This window comes from Pan paniscus, chromosome X (assembly GCF_029289425.2).
Source record: "Pan paniscus chromosome X, NHGRI_mPanPan1-v2.0_pri, whole genome shotgun sequence".
NCBI lineage: Eukaryota > Metazoa > Chordata > Mammalia > Primates > Hominidae > Pan > Pan paniscus.
This window is the reverse complement of record NC_073272.2, coordinates 69,938,860-69,959,180: the sequence shown is the minus strand read 5'-3', so window position 1 is coordinate 69,959,180 and position 20,321 is coordinate 69,938,860. Positions and strand designations below refer to the sequence as shown.

The window sequence follows — 20,321 nt, the reverse complement described above, 5'->3', positions numbered from 1 at the left end:
AGGTGGGGAAGATTGTTCTCAGTAGTTCCGTGACCCTCCAGGAAAAGGAAATAGGCAAGAGATCGCTAGGCACATCTGAACAAACTGATTTATTAGAGTGTTACAGTGGGGGCTCCCACACAGACGGGCACCAGAGCGAGGTGCTCAGCTCCCCTCATCTCCCTCAGCCTCCACAGCCTTCTGGCTTTCCTCCTCGCCTTTCCGCGTAAACTCCTCGATGACTATGTCCTCAGAGCTTGCAGAAGCAGCAGAAGAGAATGGAAGGTTAGGAACCCCTTTCTGGGTGTCCTCCGTGTCCACTCTTTTTTCCTGATCCCAGAAAAGTGATCCCCTCCCTGCTTCCCAGGTAGGCTCCTCGGCCCCCTCTTGGTGTCCCCACTTTTCCATCAGCCACTCTGGCTTGTTTCCTTTCATTCCCGCCCAAATTTCCCAGCACAAAAGTCCCCCAGGAGCACTGAAAGGGACATAAGGATGAGGGATGGGAAGGAGGGAAGGTATCAAAGAATGAAAGACGAAAGAAGTAAGGGCGAGCGGGTGGGGGAAAAGGAAAAAGAAAAATGGGAAGGGGATGAGGGGGAAGGATGATTCCAACAAGAGCAGAAGGTGGAGGGCGGGGGGATGCAGAAAGGGAAAGGAGGGCATATGAAAAGCACCGAACTGTGACACGAAGCTAAGCCATATGTTTCCACTGCACATGTATTGAAAGCACCCCAAGGAAGCATTTTCACATTTCTATCGTCATAACATGGAGGGTGGCAATGGGAAGAGGGGAATGGGGCTTCCCAATCTTGTATTCCATTACCTAGCGGCCTCTGTAGCAAGCATGGAGACGGAGGGAAAAAATGGAGCTGAAGCTGATTAGAGGCTCTTCGGTTCCCTGAAGAAGTATCTTTACTTTCCCCACCCCCAACTTCCCAATCCTTTGCTCCAGCACACACGACACACACACTTCCCCTGAAAACCTAGACACCCAGCCTACCTATTGCTATTCCATCCCCAGGCAAACTGCTAGTCTCCAATTCATGAGATCAGAATGGTTTGGACCCCAGCCCTCAGGACAGCCGTCCCTGTGAGTTCCACCTGGTCACTCACCATGAGATGGCTTCGGATGGATCAGGACCAAGGGTAGCTCCACACCAACATCGCTGCAAGGATCCCAAGGTGGAGTTACGTCTCCTCTCTCTACAAGCCCAATCCCTGAACCTCCCTCCCTTAGTTTTCCAGTCTTTGGATGCCCTCAGACCCTCCAGAATCAATCATTATTTTGCTCTCCTTATCCCCTTGTCCTCCTCTTCTTGCCCAAGTCCCCCCACCCCACAGTCTCTCACCTGGCTGTCAGGTCTCCTAGGATGCTGTGGGTAGAATGACACCCAAAATTAGCAGCGGGAAATAGAGAAGGGGCAACCTAGCTTCACAAGGGGATGAGGGATCATAAGACCTAATGAGCCAGCCACAGAATGGGTTTCTGGAAGGGAAAGTGACTTGCTCACTGAGCTCACAGGTTTGGGAACCTGGGAGAAAGGGTGGGGAATGGTTTGATTGGGTCAATCTAACTGGGAGAAAAACAGAGGCGAAAAGCCCTTGACTCTTCAGCCCCTGCCCAGACAGACCCAGAACCCTCACTTACCCACCACAGGACACCATCAGGTTGACTCTGATTTTGTAGGACACCAGGATCCCCAGCAGCTCTTTGTCCATTCCCGGTCTAATACTGGAGGTTGTAGTATTCGTTTTAGGGTGTTTGGGGCATGAAGAGTAATTCATTCTGTCCCCAGTTTCTTCTCATGCATTCCTATCACCACACCCTATTATGTTTAGTCTTATCCCAGAATATCTCCCAGGCTCTAACCTTTCCTACCCGTTGAGACCACATTTCTCTTCCTGACATTCACTTTTACCATGTCACTCTCTGCTCAAGAGCCTACCTTTTGAATATAACAACTACTCTGCCTGACTTTCAAGACCCCTAACAACCTTGCCCTATCTAGCCTCTCTAACCTTTTCTCCCCTAACTCCTGGGATACAACCTAAGCAGACCCATCTTCTCTCCGTGATCAGAACATGCCATGTGGATTCCCACCTTCTAGCCTTTGCCCATGCTGTGTCCCTAGTCTACAATGCTCCTTTTTTTCCTCTGTTGGTATCCAGATCCTTCACATTCTTCAAGATCTAGCCCATTCTACCTCCTCCAGGAAGCCCTCACCAGCTCTCCTGGCTTCTTTTAACTTTGTTGCGATTTACTCTGAACCACGTGTACTAACATTTAACTGTTGGGTTGTATTTGCATCTCTCTTTGTTCCTCATCTAGGCCATAAATTGACTGAAGGCAGAGACTGTCTTAAACTTCTTTATATTCTCCACATTGCTTAGCATAGGAAAGAGCATGTAATAGGGGTTCAGTAAAAAACCCACTGATTGAAAAATAAGACAGCGAAAGCTGCATGAGCTTGAGAAAATCTCTTCATTGCTCTGGGCTGCTGATCTCTTACATATAAAATAATGCAGTTTGGATGATTTCTAAGGGTATTTCTAGCAATAACAGTCTATAGCTACTTGATTGATAAGACGTATGGAGAGATGGAGGGATTACACTTGACAGATGGTGGCAGGTGGTTTTTGGTGGAAGACACATCTAACACTAGGGCCTCCGAAGGCACAGGACCAAGTGAATGACTTCCTAGAATTCTATTAATTCCTGTTGCATCATTTTCCTTTTTTGTCCTCCTTTTCCTCCATTTCTCATCTCCTAGTCTTCTACTCCATCTTTATTTTTTCTAGAGAGTAGCTTCTGTAGAGATCACAGTATTCAGAGCCAGATGACATGTGATATAATCCTGTCTACATCTACCACTTATCAGCTATGCCACTTTAAGTGAGTTCCTTCTTCTCTCTGAGCCTCAGGGTCCTTAAGTGTAAAAGGGAATAAGAACACCTGTCCAGGCTACTTTAGTGGGATTCTCACAAAGATAGCATAGTACATATGTCGGACCTTTGTGAACTGTGAAATCTTATACAACATAAGGATTGTTTTCCTCTCCATGTTTTCCTTTTTTTTCTGCCGCTGACCTAAGCCTGCCGTTGGTCCCACAGGCATTATTGAGCTTGCTGCAGGCCTTTAGGCCTGGAGGAGTCTCTGAACACTGCCCTAGAGACACTTTAAAAAACAGGTAGGCTTTACTGAACATGAAACCTCAGAGCTGTAAATGTAGCATGTGGAATGGTTGAGGGGTAGGAAATGGAGGCTGAGAGTTATATTTGAGCTTACATTGTGCTAGAGGCCAGGTTGGTATCTTCATGCTTAAGTTTGCCATCCAGTGCCAGGCCCCGTTTCTGGCAGCTGGCAGCCAGGATTGGGGTTACTGCAAAGCTCTGGGAGAAGCTGGAATTAGCAGCTACAGTCTCCCTACAAAAGAAGAACAAGAGAAGAATTTAGGCTGGGCTTGCTGACTAAGCATACTTTTACTCCCAAGAGTATCTTGTACAAGATTATACAAGAACCTACTGGAGTATCCAAGAGAGGTAACATGTTTAACTGAAGACTGGGAGAAATTAGTTCTGGTGGGAAATCCTTATGCCCCTGCCCTCGCTCAGCATCGTGATGGGACTCCTGGGGGTAAGTTGCATCCCCTCCATCTAGTTCTCCTGGGAATCCCTCCCTGGAATCTTCCACCACTCTTCTCCCCACCTCCACCCCCTCAACTGCCTCCTCGACCTCTTCCCACCACCCCACCCCTTGGCTCTCTGGTCCTAGCCCCAGCACCAGCTCACGTGAATTCCTGAATGAACACAGTCTTGGTGTACTTGTCTAGTGAATACAGGACAACATCTGTGATCTGGTCAACTGAACAAGCCAGGAAAAGCACATGATTATAATCAGTCAGTCATCCTTGAGACCCCAGCTCAGTGTCCTTAGATGTGACCTTATACATAGGCACACTATACATGATGCAGTGAGACATGCTCATTGACAAAACAAGATATGCATTTTGACAAGCCCATGTTAGAGGGAAAGCCTAGATGAATGCAGACAGGTAAGTGAGATAGAATTTTGGGAAAAGACCTGTGGCTTTGGGACCAGGTGCACAGGGATGGGAAAAGAAACTCACCTGAAATCTTGATTTTTTTGATGACCTTGTTGGTGCAGTTGTTGATAGAAACATTGACAGAGATGGGTTCTCCGTGGTAGTGAACCTAAAGCAGGAGCGGGGACCCGTGTCAAGGCTGGAGGACGAATACGCAGATGGAGACCTAGAACCCCTGCTTCCTTAGCGCTATTGCCACCCTGGCTCCCATCTCTGCCTGCCCAAGTAGGAAATCAGTGAAGAAAGGGCATCAGAGGGGTTCTGGGGTGGGAGGCAAAAAGTGGGGGTCACAAACCTCCCTGTCCATCCAGGCCTGGAGTTGTAGGGGCTGAGCTGACAGAAGGAAGCGGCGGATGGTCTGGGCTGAGGGGCCAGGGCCTGCCTCCGGTGGTGCAAATTGTACTTTCCGGACAACCAGCCGCACATAGTCTCTGAGCAGAGACCAAGAGATTAGCCAGAGCGTCCTCCTTTCAGACCCACAGACCTCTCCCATGCCACCCCCATAGTCCAATTGTTGCTTAAGAATGGGAGCAGGGGAAGGCCTCCCTCAGAGAACTCCTCTAGTCCCTTAATGTAAGTATGTAGACCAAAGGTTATTAAACTATGGCCCACTGGCCAAATCTGGCCTGATGCCTGTTTTCCTATGGCCCACAAGCTGAGAATGGTTATATTACATTTGTAAATGGTTGAAATAAATCAAAGAACAATGCTATTTTGTGACATGTGGACCTTACATGAAATTCAAATTTCAGTGTCCATAAGTAAAGTTCTATTGGACACACAGCCACACTCATTCATTTCTATACTATCTGTGGCTGCGATTGCACTACAACGGCAGAGTTGAGTAGTTGCAACGGAGACTATAGGGCTCAAAAAGCCAAATATTTCTTTTTTTGGCCCATTACAGAAAAGTTTGCTGACCCCTGCCCTAGATCAAAGAAGGTAAGTCAGAGGGGACTCAGAACCGGGTGTCACTGGTGGCGATGATGCTGTGGAGGTTAGAAGTGGGGCTATTTCTGTCATGAGAGCAGGATCTGTTTCCTGGCAGAGGCTGGAGGCAGGGATTTTTGGGGACAACCAAAGAATACCTCTTGGAGACTGTCTCCTCTGGGTTTTCAGCACAGAAACTCTTCACTTCAAAGTCAATCCCACAGGGCTGTAAAGGGACAAGGGCAAAGAGAGCTCATTTCCAGTGCTGTCCTCCCTTCCTCATGGGCCTATAAGAAAATGCCTGACCTCTTTCCTTAGCTGTCCATTTCTCCAGTCTTGACTGTCCCACTGTTCCTCTTCCCTGGCACTACCTATCCCTCTTTCTTAGAACCCAGTCCTCACCTTTCCTGCATCTTCAGGACCTGGCTGCAGTGTCACAGAACAGGGCAGGTTGGTCACCATCTAGGGGACAAAAAGGAGATCAGAAAAGAAGTAGAAAAGAATACAAACAAATACAAAAGAAATGGGGAACCCTCTCCCTTGTTGTCCTTCTTGAGCTTCCTCTCTTAATCTTCCCTGGAGACCTTGCCTGCCCAGGGCTTGGGGTCAGTACCTGCAGGGTAAAGGGGTAGGCATTGTCCCCTAGCTTGTGCAGTAGTCGCTCCTGTAGGACTGTGAGGGGCCCCTGAGGGCTGCTGGATTCAGCTGGGACCACTTGCAGGGTCTGCACATACAGATCTTTTCGGAACGTCAGACCAATCACTTCCAAGTCATCACGGCCATAGCGAAAGGCACATGTCAACATGACAAACACTGCAGGCATAGGAGGAAGAGAGTGGTCTGTCAGGCCTGAGTGGGAAGGGGAATCTTAACTGGGTCAAGAAGACACAGAGAGGTGATGTAATATGATCGAAGGCTGGCTGGGCGCGGTGGCTCACGCCTGTAATCCCAGCACTTTGGGAGGCCGGGGTGGGTGGATCACGAGGTCAGGAGATAGAAACCACCCTAGCTAACACAGTGAAACCCCGTCTCTACTAAAAAAAATACAAAGTATTAGCCTGGCTTGGTGGTAGTGGGCGCCTGTAGTCCCAGCTACTTGGGAGGCTGAGGCAGGAGAATGGCGTGAACCCAGGAGGCGGAGCTTGCAGTGAGCCGAGATCGTGTCACTGCCCTCCAGCCTGGGCAACAGAGCAAGACTCTGTCTCAAAAAAAAAAAAAAAAAAAAAAAGATTGAAGGCTATGGGCACAAATGAAAAGATTCTTAATACATTTGACTGCAGTAAAATTTATGTTAAAAGTCTTTATAAAGTCTTCTTTATATTCAAAGTCTTTATAAACAAAGAAAAAAATGGAAAGCCTGGGAGAAAATCTTTGCAACACATATAACACACTGAAGTTTAGAGTCCAAAATATATAAGGACTCCCACACATCCACAATAATACCAGTATAAAACTGTGCAAAGAATGTGAATAGGCCCTTGCAGAAGTGTGCAAAGTATGTGAAGGAATGGCCAATAACATATGAAAACATGTTTAGTCTCATGAGTAATCAGATAAATGCAAATTAAAACCACAATGAGATAAGATTTCACACCCGTGAGATTGTCAAAAAATTTTAAATCTGACAACACTACGTGTTGATGAAGATGTGGAGCAAAAGGAGTTCTTACATACTGCTGGTGGGAGTATTAATGCAACCAATTTGGAAGACTATTTGGGATTATCCAGTAAAATTAAATCTGCTCGTAGAGTATGACCTAATAAGTTGACTTTAAAGGAGCTTTTGTTCAGGAGAGATACATATGATAATGGCCATCGCATCAACGTTTGTCAGAACATAAAACTGGAGATAATCTAAAAATCTATCAACAGGAGAATGGATAAAAAATTTGTGGTATATTCACATAATGGAATACTAAACCAAGGCTAAAATAAATGAGCTAGAACTTCAAAGAATGCCCTATGGTTTGTATGTGGCCTCTCCATAACTCAGGAGTTGAAACTTGATGGTCATTGTGATGGTATTAAGATGGCCATTAAGAGGTGATTAGATCATGGGGCTTCTTTGTTCATGAATTCCTTTATGAATGGGATTAAGACCCTTATAAAGGAGACCTTTTGCCCTTCCACCTTCCACCATGTGAGGACACAATGTTTCTCCCCTCCGGAGGATGCAGCAATAAGGCACCATCTTGGAAGCAGAGAGCAGCCGTCATCAGACAACAGAACCTGCTAGAGCCTTGATCTTGGACTTCCCAGCTTTCAGAATTGTGAGAAAATAAATATCTGTTCTTTATAAATTACCTAGTCTCAGGTATTTTGCTGTAGCAGCACAAACAGACTAAGACCTGTGCCAACAAGGTTAAATCTCAAAAGCTATTGAACAAGGCTGGGCGTGGTAGCTCATGCCTGTAATCCCAGCTCTTTGGGAGGCCTAGGTGGGCAGATCGCTTGAGGACAGGAGTTCGAGACCAGCCTGGCCAACATGGTGATAACCCATCTCTACTAAAATACAAAAATTAGCTGGGCATGGTGGCATACACCTGTAATTCCAGCTACTCAGGAGGCTGAGGCAGGAGAATCGCTTGAACTCGGGAGGCGGAGGTTGCAGTGAGCTGAGATTGCACCACTGCCCTCCAGTGGGGGTGACAGAGTGAGTCTCTGTCTCAGAAAAAAAAAAAAAAAAAGCTACTGAACAAAAAATCTAGCTGCAGAATGATAGGTACAGTATGTTACTGGTTATATAAAGTTTAAAAGCATGTAGGACAATATCAAAGTTGATCATAGACACATAAATATGGAGTAAAAGTATGGAGCCATCAAGAGAATAATAAACACCAAATTCAGGGTAGTCGTTATCTGGGGAGGGAGGAGAGAAAGAGGAGAGGGTTAAGTAGAGAGGGACGGAGGCAAACTGGATCAGGGAAGGACACACAGGAGGCTTTAGTTTGTTTCTGTAATTCTTTTTAAAGCTTGGTGATGAGTACAGGGTATTCATTATATAATTCTGTATGCCTTGATAAATATTTTATCATGAAAAAGAGAAACAATAATATTTAGGGTCAGAATACCTGGACTTGAATAGGACTTGCACAAATCCCTTGATTTCTCTGGGTCTCAGTTATTACACCTGTTAATAATAGGACTGCTCTAGTAACCCTACATATGCCATTTAGACCTCAAAACAACCCTCTGAAGTATTATTATCTCCACTTTAGAGGCAAAGAAAGTGAGCTCAGAGCTATTAAGCAATGGTTCAGGATTTCAACCCAGGCCTGTCTGACTCCAAAGCTCAGGCTCATAGGTGCTCAACTTAACTCATAGGACGGTTGTGAGGAGCTGATGTATTCAAAATCCCTTTGGAGGCCGGGCACAGTGGCTCACGCCTGTAATCCCAGCACTTTGGGAGGCCCAGGTGGGTGGATAGGCTGAGGTCAGGAGTTCGAGTCCAGCCTGGCCCACATGGTGAAACCCTGTCTTTACTAAAAACACAAAAATTAACCGGGCGTGGTGGTGGGCACCTGTAATCCTAGCTACTCAGGAGGCTGAGGCAGGAGAATCGCTTGAACCCAGGAGGTGGAGGTTGCTGTGAGCTGACATCGCACCACTGCACTCCAGCCTGGGCGACAGAGCAAGTCTCCATCTCAAAAAAAAAAAAAAGGAATCCTTTCGGAAACTTCAAAATAATTATAGATGTGGATGATGATGATGATGATGATGATATTGACAGAAATGGAAGAGTTATAATTGAACTCATACTTTGTAACAGGTATCTAAGATTTGAAAGAAATCAAGTGAGAGGCAGATAGAAATCATCTGAAATGCGCTAATGGAATGTAGAATGGAGTAGAGAGGGATACCTGTCCAAGTACAGGGTGACAGAGGTTGAGGCAAGGAAAGATGTAGAATGGGAATGGATAACCTTATTTCTATCAGGGGCTCTGACCCAAAGAAAAAAAAAAAAAACTACCAACAGCAGCACTTGAGTAGAAAGCAACTTATTTTAGTATTTTTAAGAACTCAAAACATCAAACACCAGATTATTTGCTTTTAAAATTGAGAATGAGAAAAATGAACCTATATTCAAAAGATATAGCAAAGCCTGAAAGTATTGATAATATCAGTGTTTATAAGGACTGGGGCAATATGAGAAGCCTCATGCACTGCAGGAGTGAGATTTAATTGGTATAAGCATTTTAGAGGGCAATTTGACAATAGGTATAGAAACCTTTAAAAATGTGTGAATGCCTTTTGGCCATTAATTCGTCTTCTAGGCACTTAGAAAGAAATAATTGAACAAGTATGAAAAGGATGTGCATTACAGGGCGTTGTGGTATCCCCATATGATATAGTACTAGGCAACTTAAAATGTTATAGATTTGTGTATATTGACATAGGTTTAAAAAATGTAAAATATTATTTTTAGTATAGCATTTTTAGTGAAAATATAGATATGTTTGCACAGAAAATATGAATAAATAAGATCAAAAGATTAGTGATTAAAGATGGTAAGGTTACACAGTCTCTCCTTCATCTATGTTTTCTAATTTTTCTACAATGGAGACAAACCTAATAATTTTCAAAGACACAGCAAATAGATTCACCTTGGTTCTCAATTATGGCCAATTATAGTGCGAGAAAGGAGAGAGAAAGAAAGGAAAATAAGGCACAAAGGAAAGGAAAAAGACAGAAAGTAAAAAGGAGAGGAACAGAGGTGGCTGGTAGGAGGCAGGGTGAGAGAAGAAATGAAAAAGATGAGGAATGAGACAGAAAAAAAGGTCAGGATGGGCGAGGCAGAAGGGGATCTAGTAGCACCTGAGGTAAGGACGTTAATCAGATGACTTGTTCTTGGAATCGCTTTCTGTTCCTGTGTTGGGAAGGCAGCAGACTAAGACATCAACTGCATCACGCAACTCCTACCCCCAACTGAAGCTCTAATTGGCTCTCTAGCAGTTTAGAATCGTCCTTTTTTTTTGCATGCTAGGAAATAGCTTGTTTTTATTTTCTTTTAAAGTCAGTATCTATTCTAAAGTTATTAATGTATAGTTGTGTTTATTCTACAAAATATATGTTAATTGTCTGAACATCAGAAAATACAAACAAAAAGACAAATCAAAGCTCCACCATAATATATCATGTTCCACAGATAACTACCGTTAATACCTGTTATGTGTGCTTCTCAACTTTGTCTGTTGCTATAATTGAACACAAGGCCATCTTAGGTATTTTTTACTTTTCTCTCATTGCCTTTTTGAAGTTAAACTTTGTATTTTGAGATCATTGTAGAGTCACATGCAGTTGTAAGAAATAATACAGAGAGAGATTCCAGATAGATTTTTGTTAAACAACAATTCGTTCACACCACCACATATACTGCCCTATCACTGGCCTTTATCACTCCACAGTATAGGGTAAGCATATTTTACATCCACAAATGTACCTTGATAGAAAAACACATTAGAAAATATGATGCAAACAAGACAATCTTCACAGAGGTAACAAACCATATTGAAAAACTAAGAATAAACAAGAAATATGCACAACTTAAATGAAAAGTAATATAAAACTCTACTAAGGGGACATAAAAGAAGATTAGAATAAAAGGAAAAATGCATCTCTTCCTGGAACAACATATATTTTTAACTAAAGATTTCTTTCCATAGCTTGTGAAGATTTTGTAGAAATGTGAAAAAATGATTTAGGTTTTAGAAATATAGAATTCTTGGGAACCTTAAATAAGTTGGTTAATTTATGAGTCTATCCCAAAGTTCCTCTGATACTTAAAACCGATTTGATTGCTTATTTACACTGCTTAATCTGAGAGATTTAGGCTACTTTATTCTCCAATATCTAACAGTTACATCTGAACTAGTATTCATCAACCCATTCAGAGCCTTTTTCAAATCAAACCCAATTTTCAGTCTAGTTGGATCACAGTGGGGTTAATCCATAGTGAGAATTAAAAGGAAAAAAAGCAGCAAAAAAAAAAAAAAAATCAGCATAATCTTGATCTGTAATACTGCTGCCAGAGTAATGTTTCTTAGTGTTACTTCCTATGGTTGTTGTTTGTTTCTTTGTTTGGGATTTTTTTTTCTTGAATAAAAGGTCAGCCAGTTTCTCTACACAAAAAGAGGAGATGGAAAGACGTATACCAGAGGTTACAAAATGGCAGCCTGAAAGTCACATCTAGCCAACAGAAAAAAAAAAAAAGTTTATAATCTATCCAGGCTTCTAAAGTCTTTTAGTGAGTTGCTGACATTTGAAAATCAGGAAATTTGCCTTAAAATATGGATTTCTGACTTACTGGATCATTCTATAGGCAGTCTAAGATCCAGATCAATAGCCAAGCAGGGGCACCACCAGTAATAATAGAGAAAATCTGAAATTCTGAAAGAAGCTATTTTAATTTCAGCACAAGTGTAAGTTTTGTATAATTTTGAAAAATAAAATTTAATTTATGCTTTAGATATTTACTTTGAATATTATTTGGGTAAGGGGGCACCATAATCTTTTCACACTTTGGGCCTCTAAAAGTCTTATTTTGAGCTTCATTTACAGCTCCTCATTAACAATTAGAAAATTTGGCCACACTGGGCTGGAATTCCCAGTTGTCAGCCTCCACCAGAGAAGGCATTTGCAGTTCCTGCCACTTTCTGGTTTTGTTGTACTCTGGTGCAATCCACTCATCGGGTTACCTGTCTGAAACATACAAAGACCAACAAGGATTTCCACTTACATTTTCGACCTTTTAAGTACTCAGGATCAACCAGGACGACACCATCTGTGGAGAGAAGGACAGACAGCACTTTGGTCAGGAAAAACTCTCAGACTATGAAACAGAGGATGATCCCTGAAATGGTTCTTCCTATTCTTCCCTTTAATTTGCCTCCTTTTCTGCACGGTCTTTCCTGGACTTTCTTTTACTCCCTAGTTTCCATTCCTCTTTCCCCAGGCTTCCCTTTTTTGGACTCACTGACCAATGGGTTCCACCGTGTCCACATGGTCCACGAAGTCCCGTTTCCCCAGGTAGATGGAGAGCTGTTGTGGAACAACTTCCCATGTTATTCTCACAATCATTTTTGAATGGATTCCCCTGAAGCCCCCAACCCAGACCCCTGAGACCTTGAAGGATGTACCCACCTATCCCTTTTGCCCTCTCATTTGCCCAGCTGGGCCAGGTTCTCTCACCTTCCCATTGGAGCTGGTCTTCTTAAACACCCTATGAGGAGAAAACCAGAAAGAGGATGGAGAGGGGGATTGGAAGTGCAGGGAAGAGGAAATAAGGGAATTAGGGAGAAAAAGAAATATTCTTAGGATTAGGAGAAGAGGCTCCAGGAGCATAGGATGGGGCAAAGGTAGGGATAATTGGGGTAGAATCCAAGGACACAAGTTAGGGAGAAATTGGAAATCCCCCTACCCCAAAGGGAAATACTTGGATTGGGGTAGGGAGCAATTCACAGGTTCAGAGGATTAGAAGGAATTCTTACTTGGACATGTTGGCTATATAGTTGATGTTGAGCCTTTTCTGGGAAAAGGGAAAGAAGAAAGGCTCAATCATTTCATTTCTATTCTTCTCACCCCACTCCAGCATACCATCCATATACACCTAGTGTGATGTAACCTTTCCTCCTTAGACAGACACCTCACCCACATCAAGTACCTCCTATTCTCCCTTCTGCCAAGGGTACTTCTTCAGCCATATTCTTGCCCTTCTTGGGCAAGAGGGGAAAAAAACCTTCCTATTTTGTACAAATCATTGACTAACCATACTATGTATTCTCCAGAAAGGGCCAAACTTCCTAGAATGGCTGGGGAACTCTTGAGAACCCTGAGAGAGAAGGAACTTCTCTGGAAAGAGGCTGGACAGAGGCTTCCATCCAGAAAAGTGTGAGAAAAATGTGTTTCTTGGTCTGTATGAGGCTAGACATCCCCTGGCACACACTAGGTGCCAAGACATGTTTGTTGGATACATGAATGAATGAATGAATGGACAAATCAATGGATTCTGTCTCCTTCTGCTCCTGCAATGGATCCTGAACCTGAGTTCACCTCATGATGCCCTTGACTCTCAACAAAGAAGGGAGAAAAGTGTGAGAGAGAAGGGGTTGGTGCCTTCATGCTCTCAGTTTTTGGTGACAGAAGTCTCTATGGAGGTTGAAAGTCCTCCTTGAACCAACTCATCCCTCTCATTGCCTTTCCTAGATTTTCCCATCCTTATCCCCATCCAGGTCCCCAGGGGCTAGGCCTTTGGATGGGAATCCTTAGAGAGAGGGAGATGTCTCTCTAGTGCTTTCCTTTGATGCTTACTGAGCCTGGCCCAGGGGGTGAGCTTAGGGGAGCTTCCAGAGGTCTTTGGAGGGTCTCTAGGCCTGAATGTCTATAGGCTATGTCAGGAAGGGTGTCCCTCAACTGCTGCCTGATATATTAAGAGGGATGCTAAGAGCAAGGGATATAGGGCTTAGTATGGGCTAGAAGTAGAGGGCTTTGGAATATTACCTGGGGAGAGAGATGAAGTTCACATCAGTCTCCAGCTCTGGTTTCTATGCCTGCCTCCCCAGCCTCTTATACCCACAGTCCTCTGAGTGTTTTGATTGGTGGGGGTCATCGGAAAAGAATAGGGTTCTTGGGGGGGGGCATAAAACACTGCTATAAATAGTTCAGGTGCCAAGAGTTTGGAAAGCAGATTAGTGCCTAAAAGATTAGTGGCTAAAAGATTAGCAGGCTATTGCTGCTGGGACAGAGTGGGGGTAGGAGGTTGATTCTGATGATGTTAAAGGCAAGGGAGTTTGAGAAGGGTAACTTCAGGATTTTGGCCTTGTGAGGCCTTGAACCTGAGAACTGGGATCAAAGTGGAGTTGGAGGTCTTAAAGGTGAAGCATGGTGGGGGATTGAAATGGGAGGGCTCAAAGTATAGGCCTTTGTGTTTTTGAAAGGAATACCTCGTGTCCCACTCCAATCTCTATATCAGCGGCTCCAGGCCACACAAAAGCCAAGGATATGGGAAAGAGTACCTCGTCCCCAGCCCCCCACCACTTTGGGACATTGGACTTTTGAAGCTGATGTTTAGAAACCCTGATTATCCCAGCTTATGTGCACAGCAGGAGTCAATCTCCTGTAGGTAGTGGGGGCAGGAGTGGTGGAGGGGGATCTGAGTGCATTGAGCTGTGTATGCACATGTCTGTGAGCCTTGAACTTCTCTTCTCGTTGGAGAGGAAGGTAATATAAGATTCCCAGCCCAGGGACAGGTTCTTCTGGCAGGACATGCATGTGGAGGGAATAGGCGGTTGACATCTGTGTCACCCCTACCTAGGGTAAACCTCCTCACCCCAGCTCTTGACTCTGTCCAATCCCTGAAACTAACTAAGTCCATGCTCTAAGCAGCTTCTCTTGCCTCGTATGACCGCTCATGGAATTAGAGATATTTCTGTCTCTTCAGCTGCCAGGACCCCCACAACAGCAACAACAAAGTAATCTTCCTTTCTTGACTGTCCTTCCCACAGGGCCTAGGCTCAGGCTTCACGGGCATAGAAAATGTAGAGACAGAATCTACAAGCTCTGGGGTTTCAGGACTCTGACCTCCTTCACCTCCCCTTACAGCAGTCTGGACATTAGTAGTTATCTATAGACACAGCCCTCAACCCCAACCCCCACAATGGGGTGTCCATTCCTCAGAGGATGGCTATGGCTATGGCTCAGAGTGCTGGGCAGGGCCTTCCCTAACTCCTGCCCCTCACTGAGGGCCCTGGACATCTGTCCCATATTCTCTTTGCACAGTTCACAGTGTCAGCCCCTGCCATTCCTAGCCAATATGCACCTCAGGGCCTGGTTGTTTAGTTACTATAACTCTCTCCTTCTCAGGGGCTTTCAGATAGTGCAAGAAGCCCAGATTCTGCAGGTACCACAGTGGGATAGGAACTGATGCTGGACATACAGGAAAGATTTGTATACATGCCAAGGTTGGTGTCTGCGAGGAAGGCGAAAAGTCAGAATGAATCTACTTTTCATGCCAGACATGGCAATATTCAATGGCAGGAAAGGAAGGCCCCTCTTCTTGTATGCTTATTTTCATCATTCAGGAAACCTTTCCCAGATCTCTAGAATGACTAGTGGTCAGCCTGTTTTTGTCTTTAGACCCACACTCGAGGCTCCTACCTCCCTTTTAGGTACTCAATCCCGCTTATCTTCTCTTTCTACTCAGATCCATGGGCCTCTTGGTAGGAAAAGAGTAGATCTGCTAGGTCTTTAATTCATTATTATGATGGAATGTAAATCATTGCTCTTTTCCAGAAGTTTGTGCGTTTCTTGACTGAGGTAAAATTCACAAATCTTAACTGCAGCTCAATGAATTTTTACCTACTGTAGCAAGCTGAATTATGCCCCCAAAGATGTCAGGTCTTAATCCTGGGAACCGATGAACATTACCTTATATGAAAAAGAGACTTTGCAGATGTGAATAAATTAAGGATCTTGAAATAGGGAGATCATTCTGGATTATCCAGGTGGGCCCTAATGTAATCACCAGTCTCTTTATGAGAGAGGGGCAGAGAGAGTTTTGACTCTGAGATAGGAGGCAATATGAGGCCTGAAGCAAGATGTTAGGCTGCTGGCTTTGAAGACGGAGGAAGGGGCCATGAGCCAAGGAATGCAAGGAATACAGCTCTAGAAGCTGGAAAAGACAAAGAAATCGATTCTCCCCTAAAGTCTCTCATGGCTGCAAGATGGCTGTTCCTGCTCAGGCATGGCCCTGCTGAAACCTTGATTTTGGTCCATTGAAACTGATTTTGGACTTCTGACCTCCAGAACTGTAAGAGAAGAACTGTGCATTGTTTTAAGTCACCAAGTCTGTGGTAATTTATTACAGCATCCATAGGAAACTAATACACCTGCGTAAACGTGCAGATAACGACCACCCAGGTTAAGATATAGAACATTTCCATCCCCCCAGAAAATTTCTTTGTGCCTCTTTCCAGTTAGTAGCTTCCCAAAGAGAACTGTCACCAGTTTTGCTTTGACCTGGAATACTTGCATTTTACAAGGATGCAACAGTAAGTAGGCAAAGGAATGCATAGCTAATGGAGTTTCTGGCCCCTATAATACATGGGTGGAAGAAATATTTTTAGGTCCTTACCCACCCTCATTCTGTACACCCGAATAATATCCCCAACCAGACCTTCCAGTTAGAAAATGATGATCAGATGTCTGCATGAGGAAGGAGTGGGTTATTCAGTAAAAGGTTGTAGCAGACAGAATTGCTTACCAACTCAATAGTCATCTCCCTCTTCCTCCTTGTGGAAAGAATCCCCATTTTTAAGGTAATTCATCCTCCTCCGCATGAGTCTGTGCTCCTCTATGCCAGTCATGGTCGTTTTATCCCCCTTGCCAGTGATCAGCCTAGTTATAGGCATGGTGAAATTCAGGCCACTGTGATGTGAGAGGAGGTATGCTGGAGAGATTCTGGGAAAGTTTTCTTGAATGATAAAAATAAGCATACAGGAAAAGGCCTTCCTCTTTTACCATTGAATATTGCCATGTCTGGAAACAATGCCTGACCGGCAATAGCCACCTTGTGACCATGAAAGTTGCTAAATAACATGCTGAGGTTTGCAAATCAGAAAGATGGAAAGAATCAGGATTTTTTAATGACATTGTTGAACTGCTGAATTAATCAGCTCCAAAGCCACCCACTACTGAACTTATATGCAAGATAATATATTTCCTTTTTTAAAAACAGTCATCTAAGTTGGGATTTTCTGTTATTGCAACTGAAAACATAGCAAAAGATTCAAGTGGGATGTGGATGAGGCATTAGCTCAGTGGCGGAGGACGGAACGGAGATAGATGGATTAAATCGCAGAAACAGATTTCCTGTGCTGTCCTAGGTGCTGAACAAACTAGTCCTGGTCTCCACTCTAAGGTTGTTAACAGCCTTGCTGGAGATAAAGTTGGACATGTAGAAAGACAAAAAGGGCACACTACAGAGAATACATATGGACAAAGTTAACTTGTGTACAACTATGAGAAGCCAGTCACTTCCCAATGATTTTATTAGTAAGTTTAGACATCCAGGGCTTCAGATCACTACTCCTTTCCATTGAGATTGAGTGACTTTTGTGTTCCACTTACTCTCAGCAGGTAATTCCATTTGTTCACTTCATAAAGAAAATTCAGCCAATTGGAGTGGACCTCACACCTTCCAAATACACCTATACTTTAATTCTCAATAACGACAATGAGGGCACTCTGCTGGGTTCCTTACATGCATTGCTTCATTGTCTTCTCACAACAAGCTAGGTGCTAGCATCCTCATTCTACATATGAGGAAATGGAGGTTCAGAAAGACTTATCCATAGTCATAGCCGGCAGGCGATGGAGCCAGAGTTCAACCCTAGGTCTGTCTGACTCCAAGCCTGCATTTTTTCCACTATATCACTTACCTTCCCTCCCTCATTTTCTTCCCTCTCCCTCCCTTCCTACCTTTATTCCTCCTTTCCCCCCTCCCTCCCTCCTTCCCTCCTTCTCTCCCTTCCTTCCTTCCTTTCCTCCTAACTCAGAGAAAGAGATTAGAAATCATGCCTCTTCCCCCTTTCCTTCTTAAAGCCCCAAGGAAACAGCAAACCTTGCAAAGAAACTGCCATCAAGACAATTACGAATATTAGATGTGAAGGGCCAGCAGGGAGAGGACTGGAACAAACTGGAGGAGTAGGGCAATGGAAGGGTGTCAGCAATAATGGTATTTGTACGTCTTATTTATCTCTGTCAGGGAAAAAATAGTAAACTTTTCCTGCATACTAAATTCCAGACATCAATGAGATACCCAAGTGTGTGTGTCCTATAGCAAACAACATATATAGGGCTTAGATTATAGATGTGGGAACCATTCAATTCAACAAATTATAATTAAGTCATTCATTCACTCAACAACTATTATTGAACACGTACTATGTGGAAGGTACTTGTTTTCTTAACTCTGAATTGGAAGGCATTTTTTGGGGGACAGCAGAGAATATAATTTGAAAGGAAATATCTAGAACATATGTTATAATAACTTTACCTGGAAGGCTATGGGAAAGACAGAGGTAAAATGAGGTACATGTTCTCAAGGAGCTCTGGTTCTGGTATGGGGGTGGGAGGATCAGGAGGAGATGGCCAAAAACACAAATGAGTATAATTCTAGGCTGCCTGTGGTATGTGCCATCTCTGTAGAAATGAAATGTGATAAGAGTGTGAGAGAAGGAGAGATGCATTTTGATTAGAGAGAGATCTGTATGCTGGAGTCTCTTGGCCATTACAATTTTTGATAACCTCTGAGTCATAGTTGAAATCATGAGAGTGGATGTTCCAAGAGAGAAGGGGAAGAGAGGGTGGGGGTAGGGGGAGAGAGATGGTGGAGAGGGAGAGAGAGGAGAGGAGAGGAGAGGAGAGGAGAGGAGAGAGGGGAGGAGAGGATCTTTGGGGGAAGGCTCACATGTGGGGGAAGTAGGGGAAAAAAGAGCCAGGGAAGGGGCCAGAAGGAACATCCAGAGGAAGAGGAGAACCGGAGTAAAGCAAAGTCACAGGAACCAAAGTAAAGAAGAGTTTCACAGAAGAGAGTGAGGCTGATCTGCTGCATTCCGTTCCTCTTGGCCCTGGGTGAGGACAGTAAAAGCCAGGCAGGTGTGCCGGTTGGGGAGGGTTGGGAGAGGTCTTTTCCTGAAATAGCCACTGGGCGGCAGTGGTGGCAGCAGCAGCAGCTGCAGCTGTGTCGGGACATGCAGAAACGTAGCAGAGCTAAGTCAGGAGAAATGTAGCAGAGGTAAACCAGCCTGAAGCAGTAGGAGCAGGAAGCTGGCTCAGGCTGGGGCTTCTCTAGTGTAGTGCTTCTCCTTGGGTGTACACCAAACTTCAAAACACGCTTGTCCACCTCTGCAGAGGCCAGGTTCATTCCTGGGAGCAAAGCAGTAACAAAAAACACCTTCTAAACTTGCAGCATTTTATGGTTCACAAAGTGCTCCACACCTGTTAACCAATTCAATATTCAGGAAACCCTAAAAGATTGGTATTATTATTATTCCCATTTCACTGGTGAAGAATGGAAGTTACAAAGAGGCGCCCAGGCTCACATAACTAATAAGTGGAAGAGCAAGGATTTAAACACCAGCCCGTCTGGCTTCAAAAACTTGGGCCTCTTATGTAATGTCACAGTAGTCAGCTGTCCAGGACTCAGGTTATGACTGTGTCCTCCACTGCTACCTTTTATTCCACCCCTTACTCTGCCACAGGGCAAGGATCTTCAGTTTCCCCATCCGGGTTTCTGGGCTTTCCGAGAGATCTAGATTCTAGATTCTAGAAGTCCGCCTCCTCCTCTCACTCCCAGGATCCAGCTGGGTGACATTCTCAGGACCTGAGGATCAAGTAAGTTCAGAGTCCCCATTGCTTCTCAGCTCCATGCAGAGTGGATTCTGCTCCAGCCTGCTCACCCCTCCCCAAAGGCACTGCTTACCTCATCCTCAGAGTCCTCCAGACCGGGTTTGCCTCTAGTGCCTAACATATACTTACGGAGGCTTAGTTGGCTTCAGGAGCCCCAGATCCTGAGCTGCTGGCAATTCCCTACACCAGGCTCTCAAACATCTAGGCTTGCTCTCTGCACCTTCTCCACTATATTCAGACCAAGTCTCTGGGAGTGATCAAGAGAGACGAGGGGTACTGTATAGAAAGGGGTAGAGTCTGTATGGGAAATGTATTGGCTGGTATCCTTAAGGAGGCATGAACTGTCTCCTGGCCATCCCCTCTTACATGTATAATAGGCATCTCAAAATTTACAGGCTGAAAAGTGAACTCCCAATCTTTCCCCTAAACCCACTCCTGTCTCTGTCAACAGTAACTGTATTCTTCCAGTTGCTCAGGCCGGACATTTTGGAGTAATTTTTGACTCTTCTTTCTCTTATACCCCACATCAGTAAATCTTGCTGTCCCTACTTAAAAAAGTCTATCCAGAATTTGACCACTTCTCATCATCTCCACCACTGTGATCCAAGCTACCATCATCTCTATCAGCAATAGCCTCTTGACTGGTCTTCCCCCTGTACCTCCAGCCCTGCAGTCTATTCTCAATATAGAGCTGGCCAGTGAGCCTTCTAAAATGTAAGTTAGATGACACCTCTCTTCTCTAAACCCTAAGTGCCTTCCCATTCACCAGAGTCCTTTACAATGGCCTCCAAGGACCTTCATGATCTGGTCCCTGCCAAACTCTCTGACCTCATTTTTTACTTTTCCCCTTCTCACAACACCTGGCCTTTATTCAAAAGTCACCCTTAATATTTATTTATTTAT

At 44.3% G+C, this 20,321-nt stretch overlaps 1 protein-coding gene across 1 annotated transcript; it reads right to left on the bottom strand.

Moving 5' to 3' along the window:
• Positions 1-70: 70 nt before the first annotated feature.
• Positions 71-13,547, bottom strand: ARR3 (arrestin 3). Its single transcript, XM_003820164.5, has 17 exons — positions 13,509-13,547; positions 12,500-12,537; positions 12,201-12,231; positions 11,990-12,050; positions 11,749-11,793; positions 5,626-5,825; positions 5,415-5,474; positions 5,171-5,238; positions 4,378-4,513; positions 4,107-4,191; positions 3,769-3,841; positions 3,266-3,403; positions 1,628-1,711; positions 1,329-1,352; positions 1,093-1,145; positions 803-812; positions 71-235 (listed from the first exon to the last, which is right to left on the bottom strand). The coding sequence occupies exons 2-17, from the start codon at positions 12,505-12,507 to the stop codon at positions 145-147; spliced, it is 1,167 nt and encodes a 388-aa protein (XP_003820212.1). The 5' UTR covers positions 12,508-12,537; positions 13,509-13,547; the 3' UTR covers positions 71-144.
• Between the last annotated feature and the right edge of the window lie 6,774 nt (positions 13,548-20,321).

Coding starts and splice junctions, on each gene's coding strand:
- ARR3 (XM_003820164.5), bottom strand. Junction 4,192..4,377: donor AGGCCTGGATGGACAGGGAG/GTTTGTGACCCC, acceptor CTCCTGCTTTAG/GTTCACTACCACGGAGAACC. Junction 1,146..1,328: donor CTAGGAGACCTGACAGCCAG/GTGAGAGACTGT, acceptor GGATCCTTGCAG/CGATGTTGGTGTGGAGCTAC.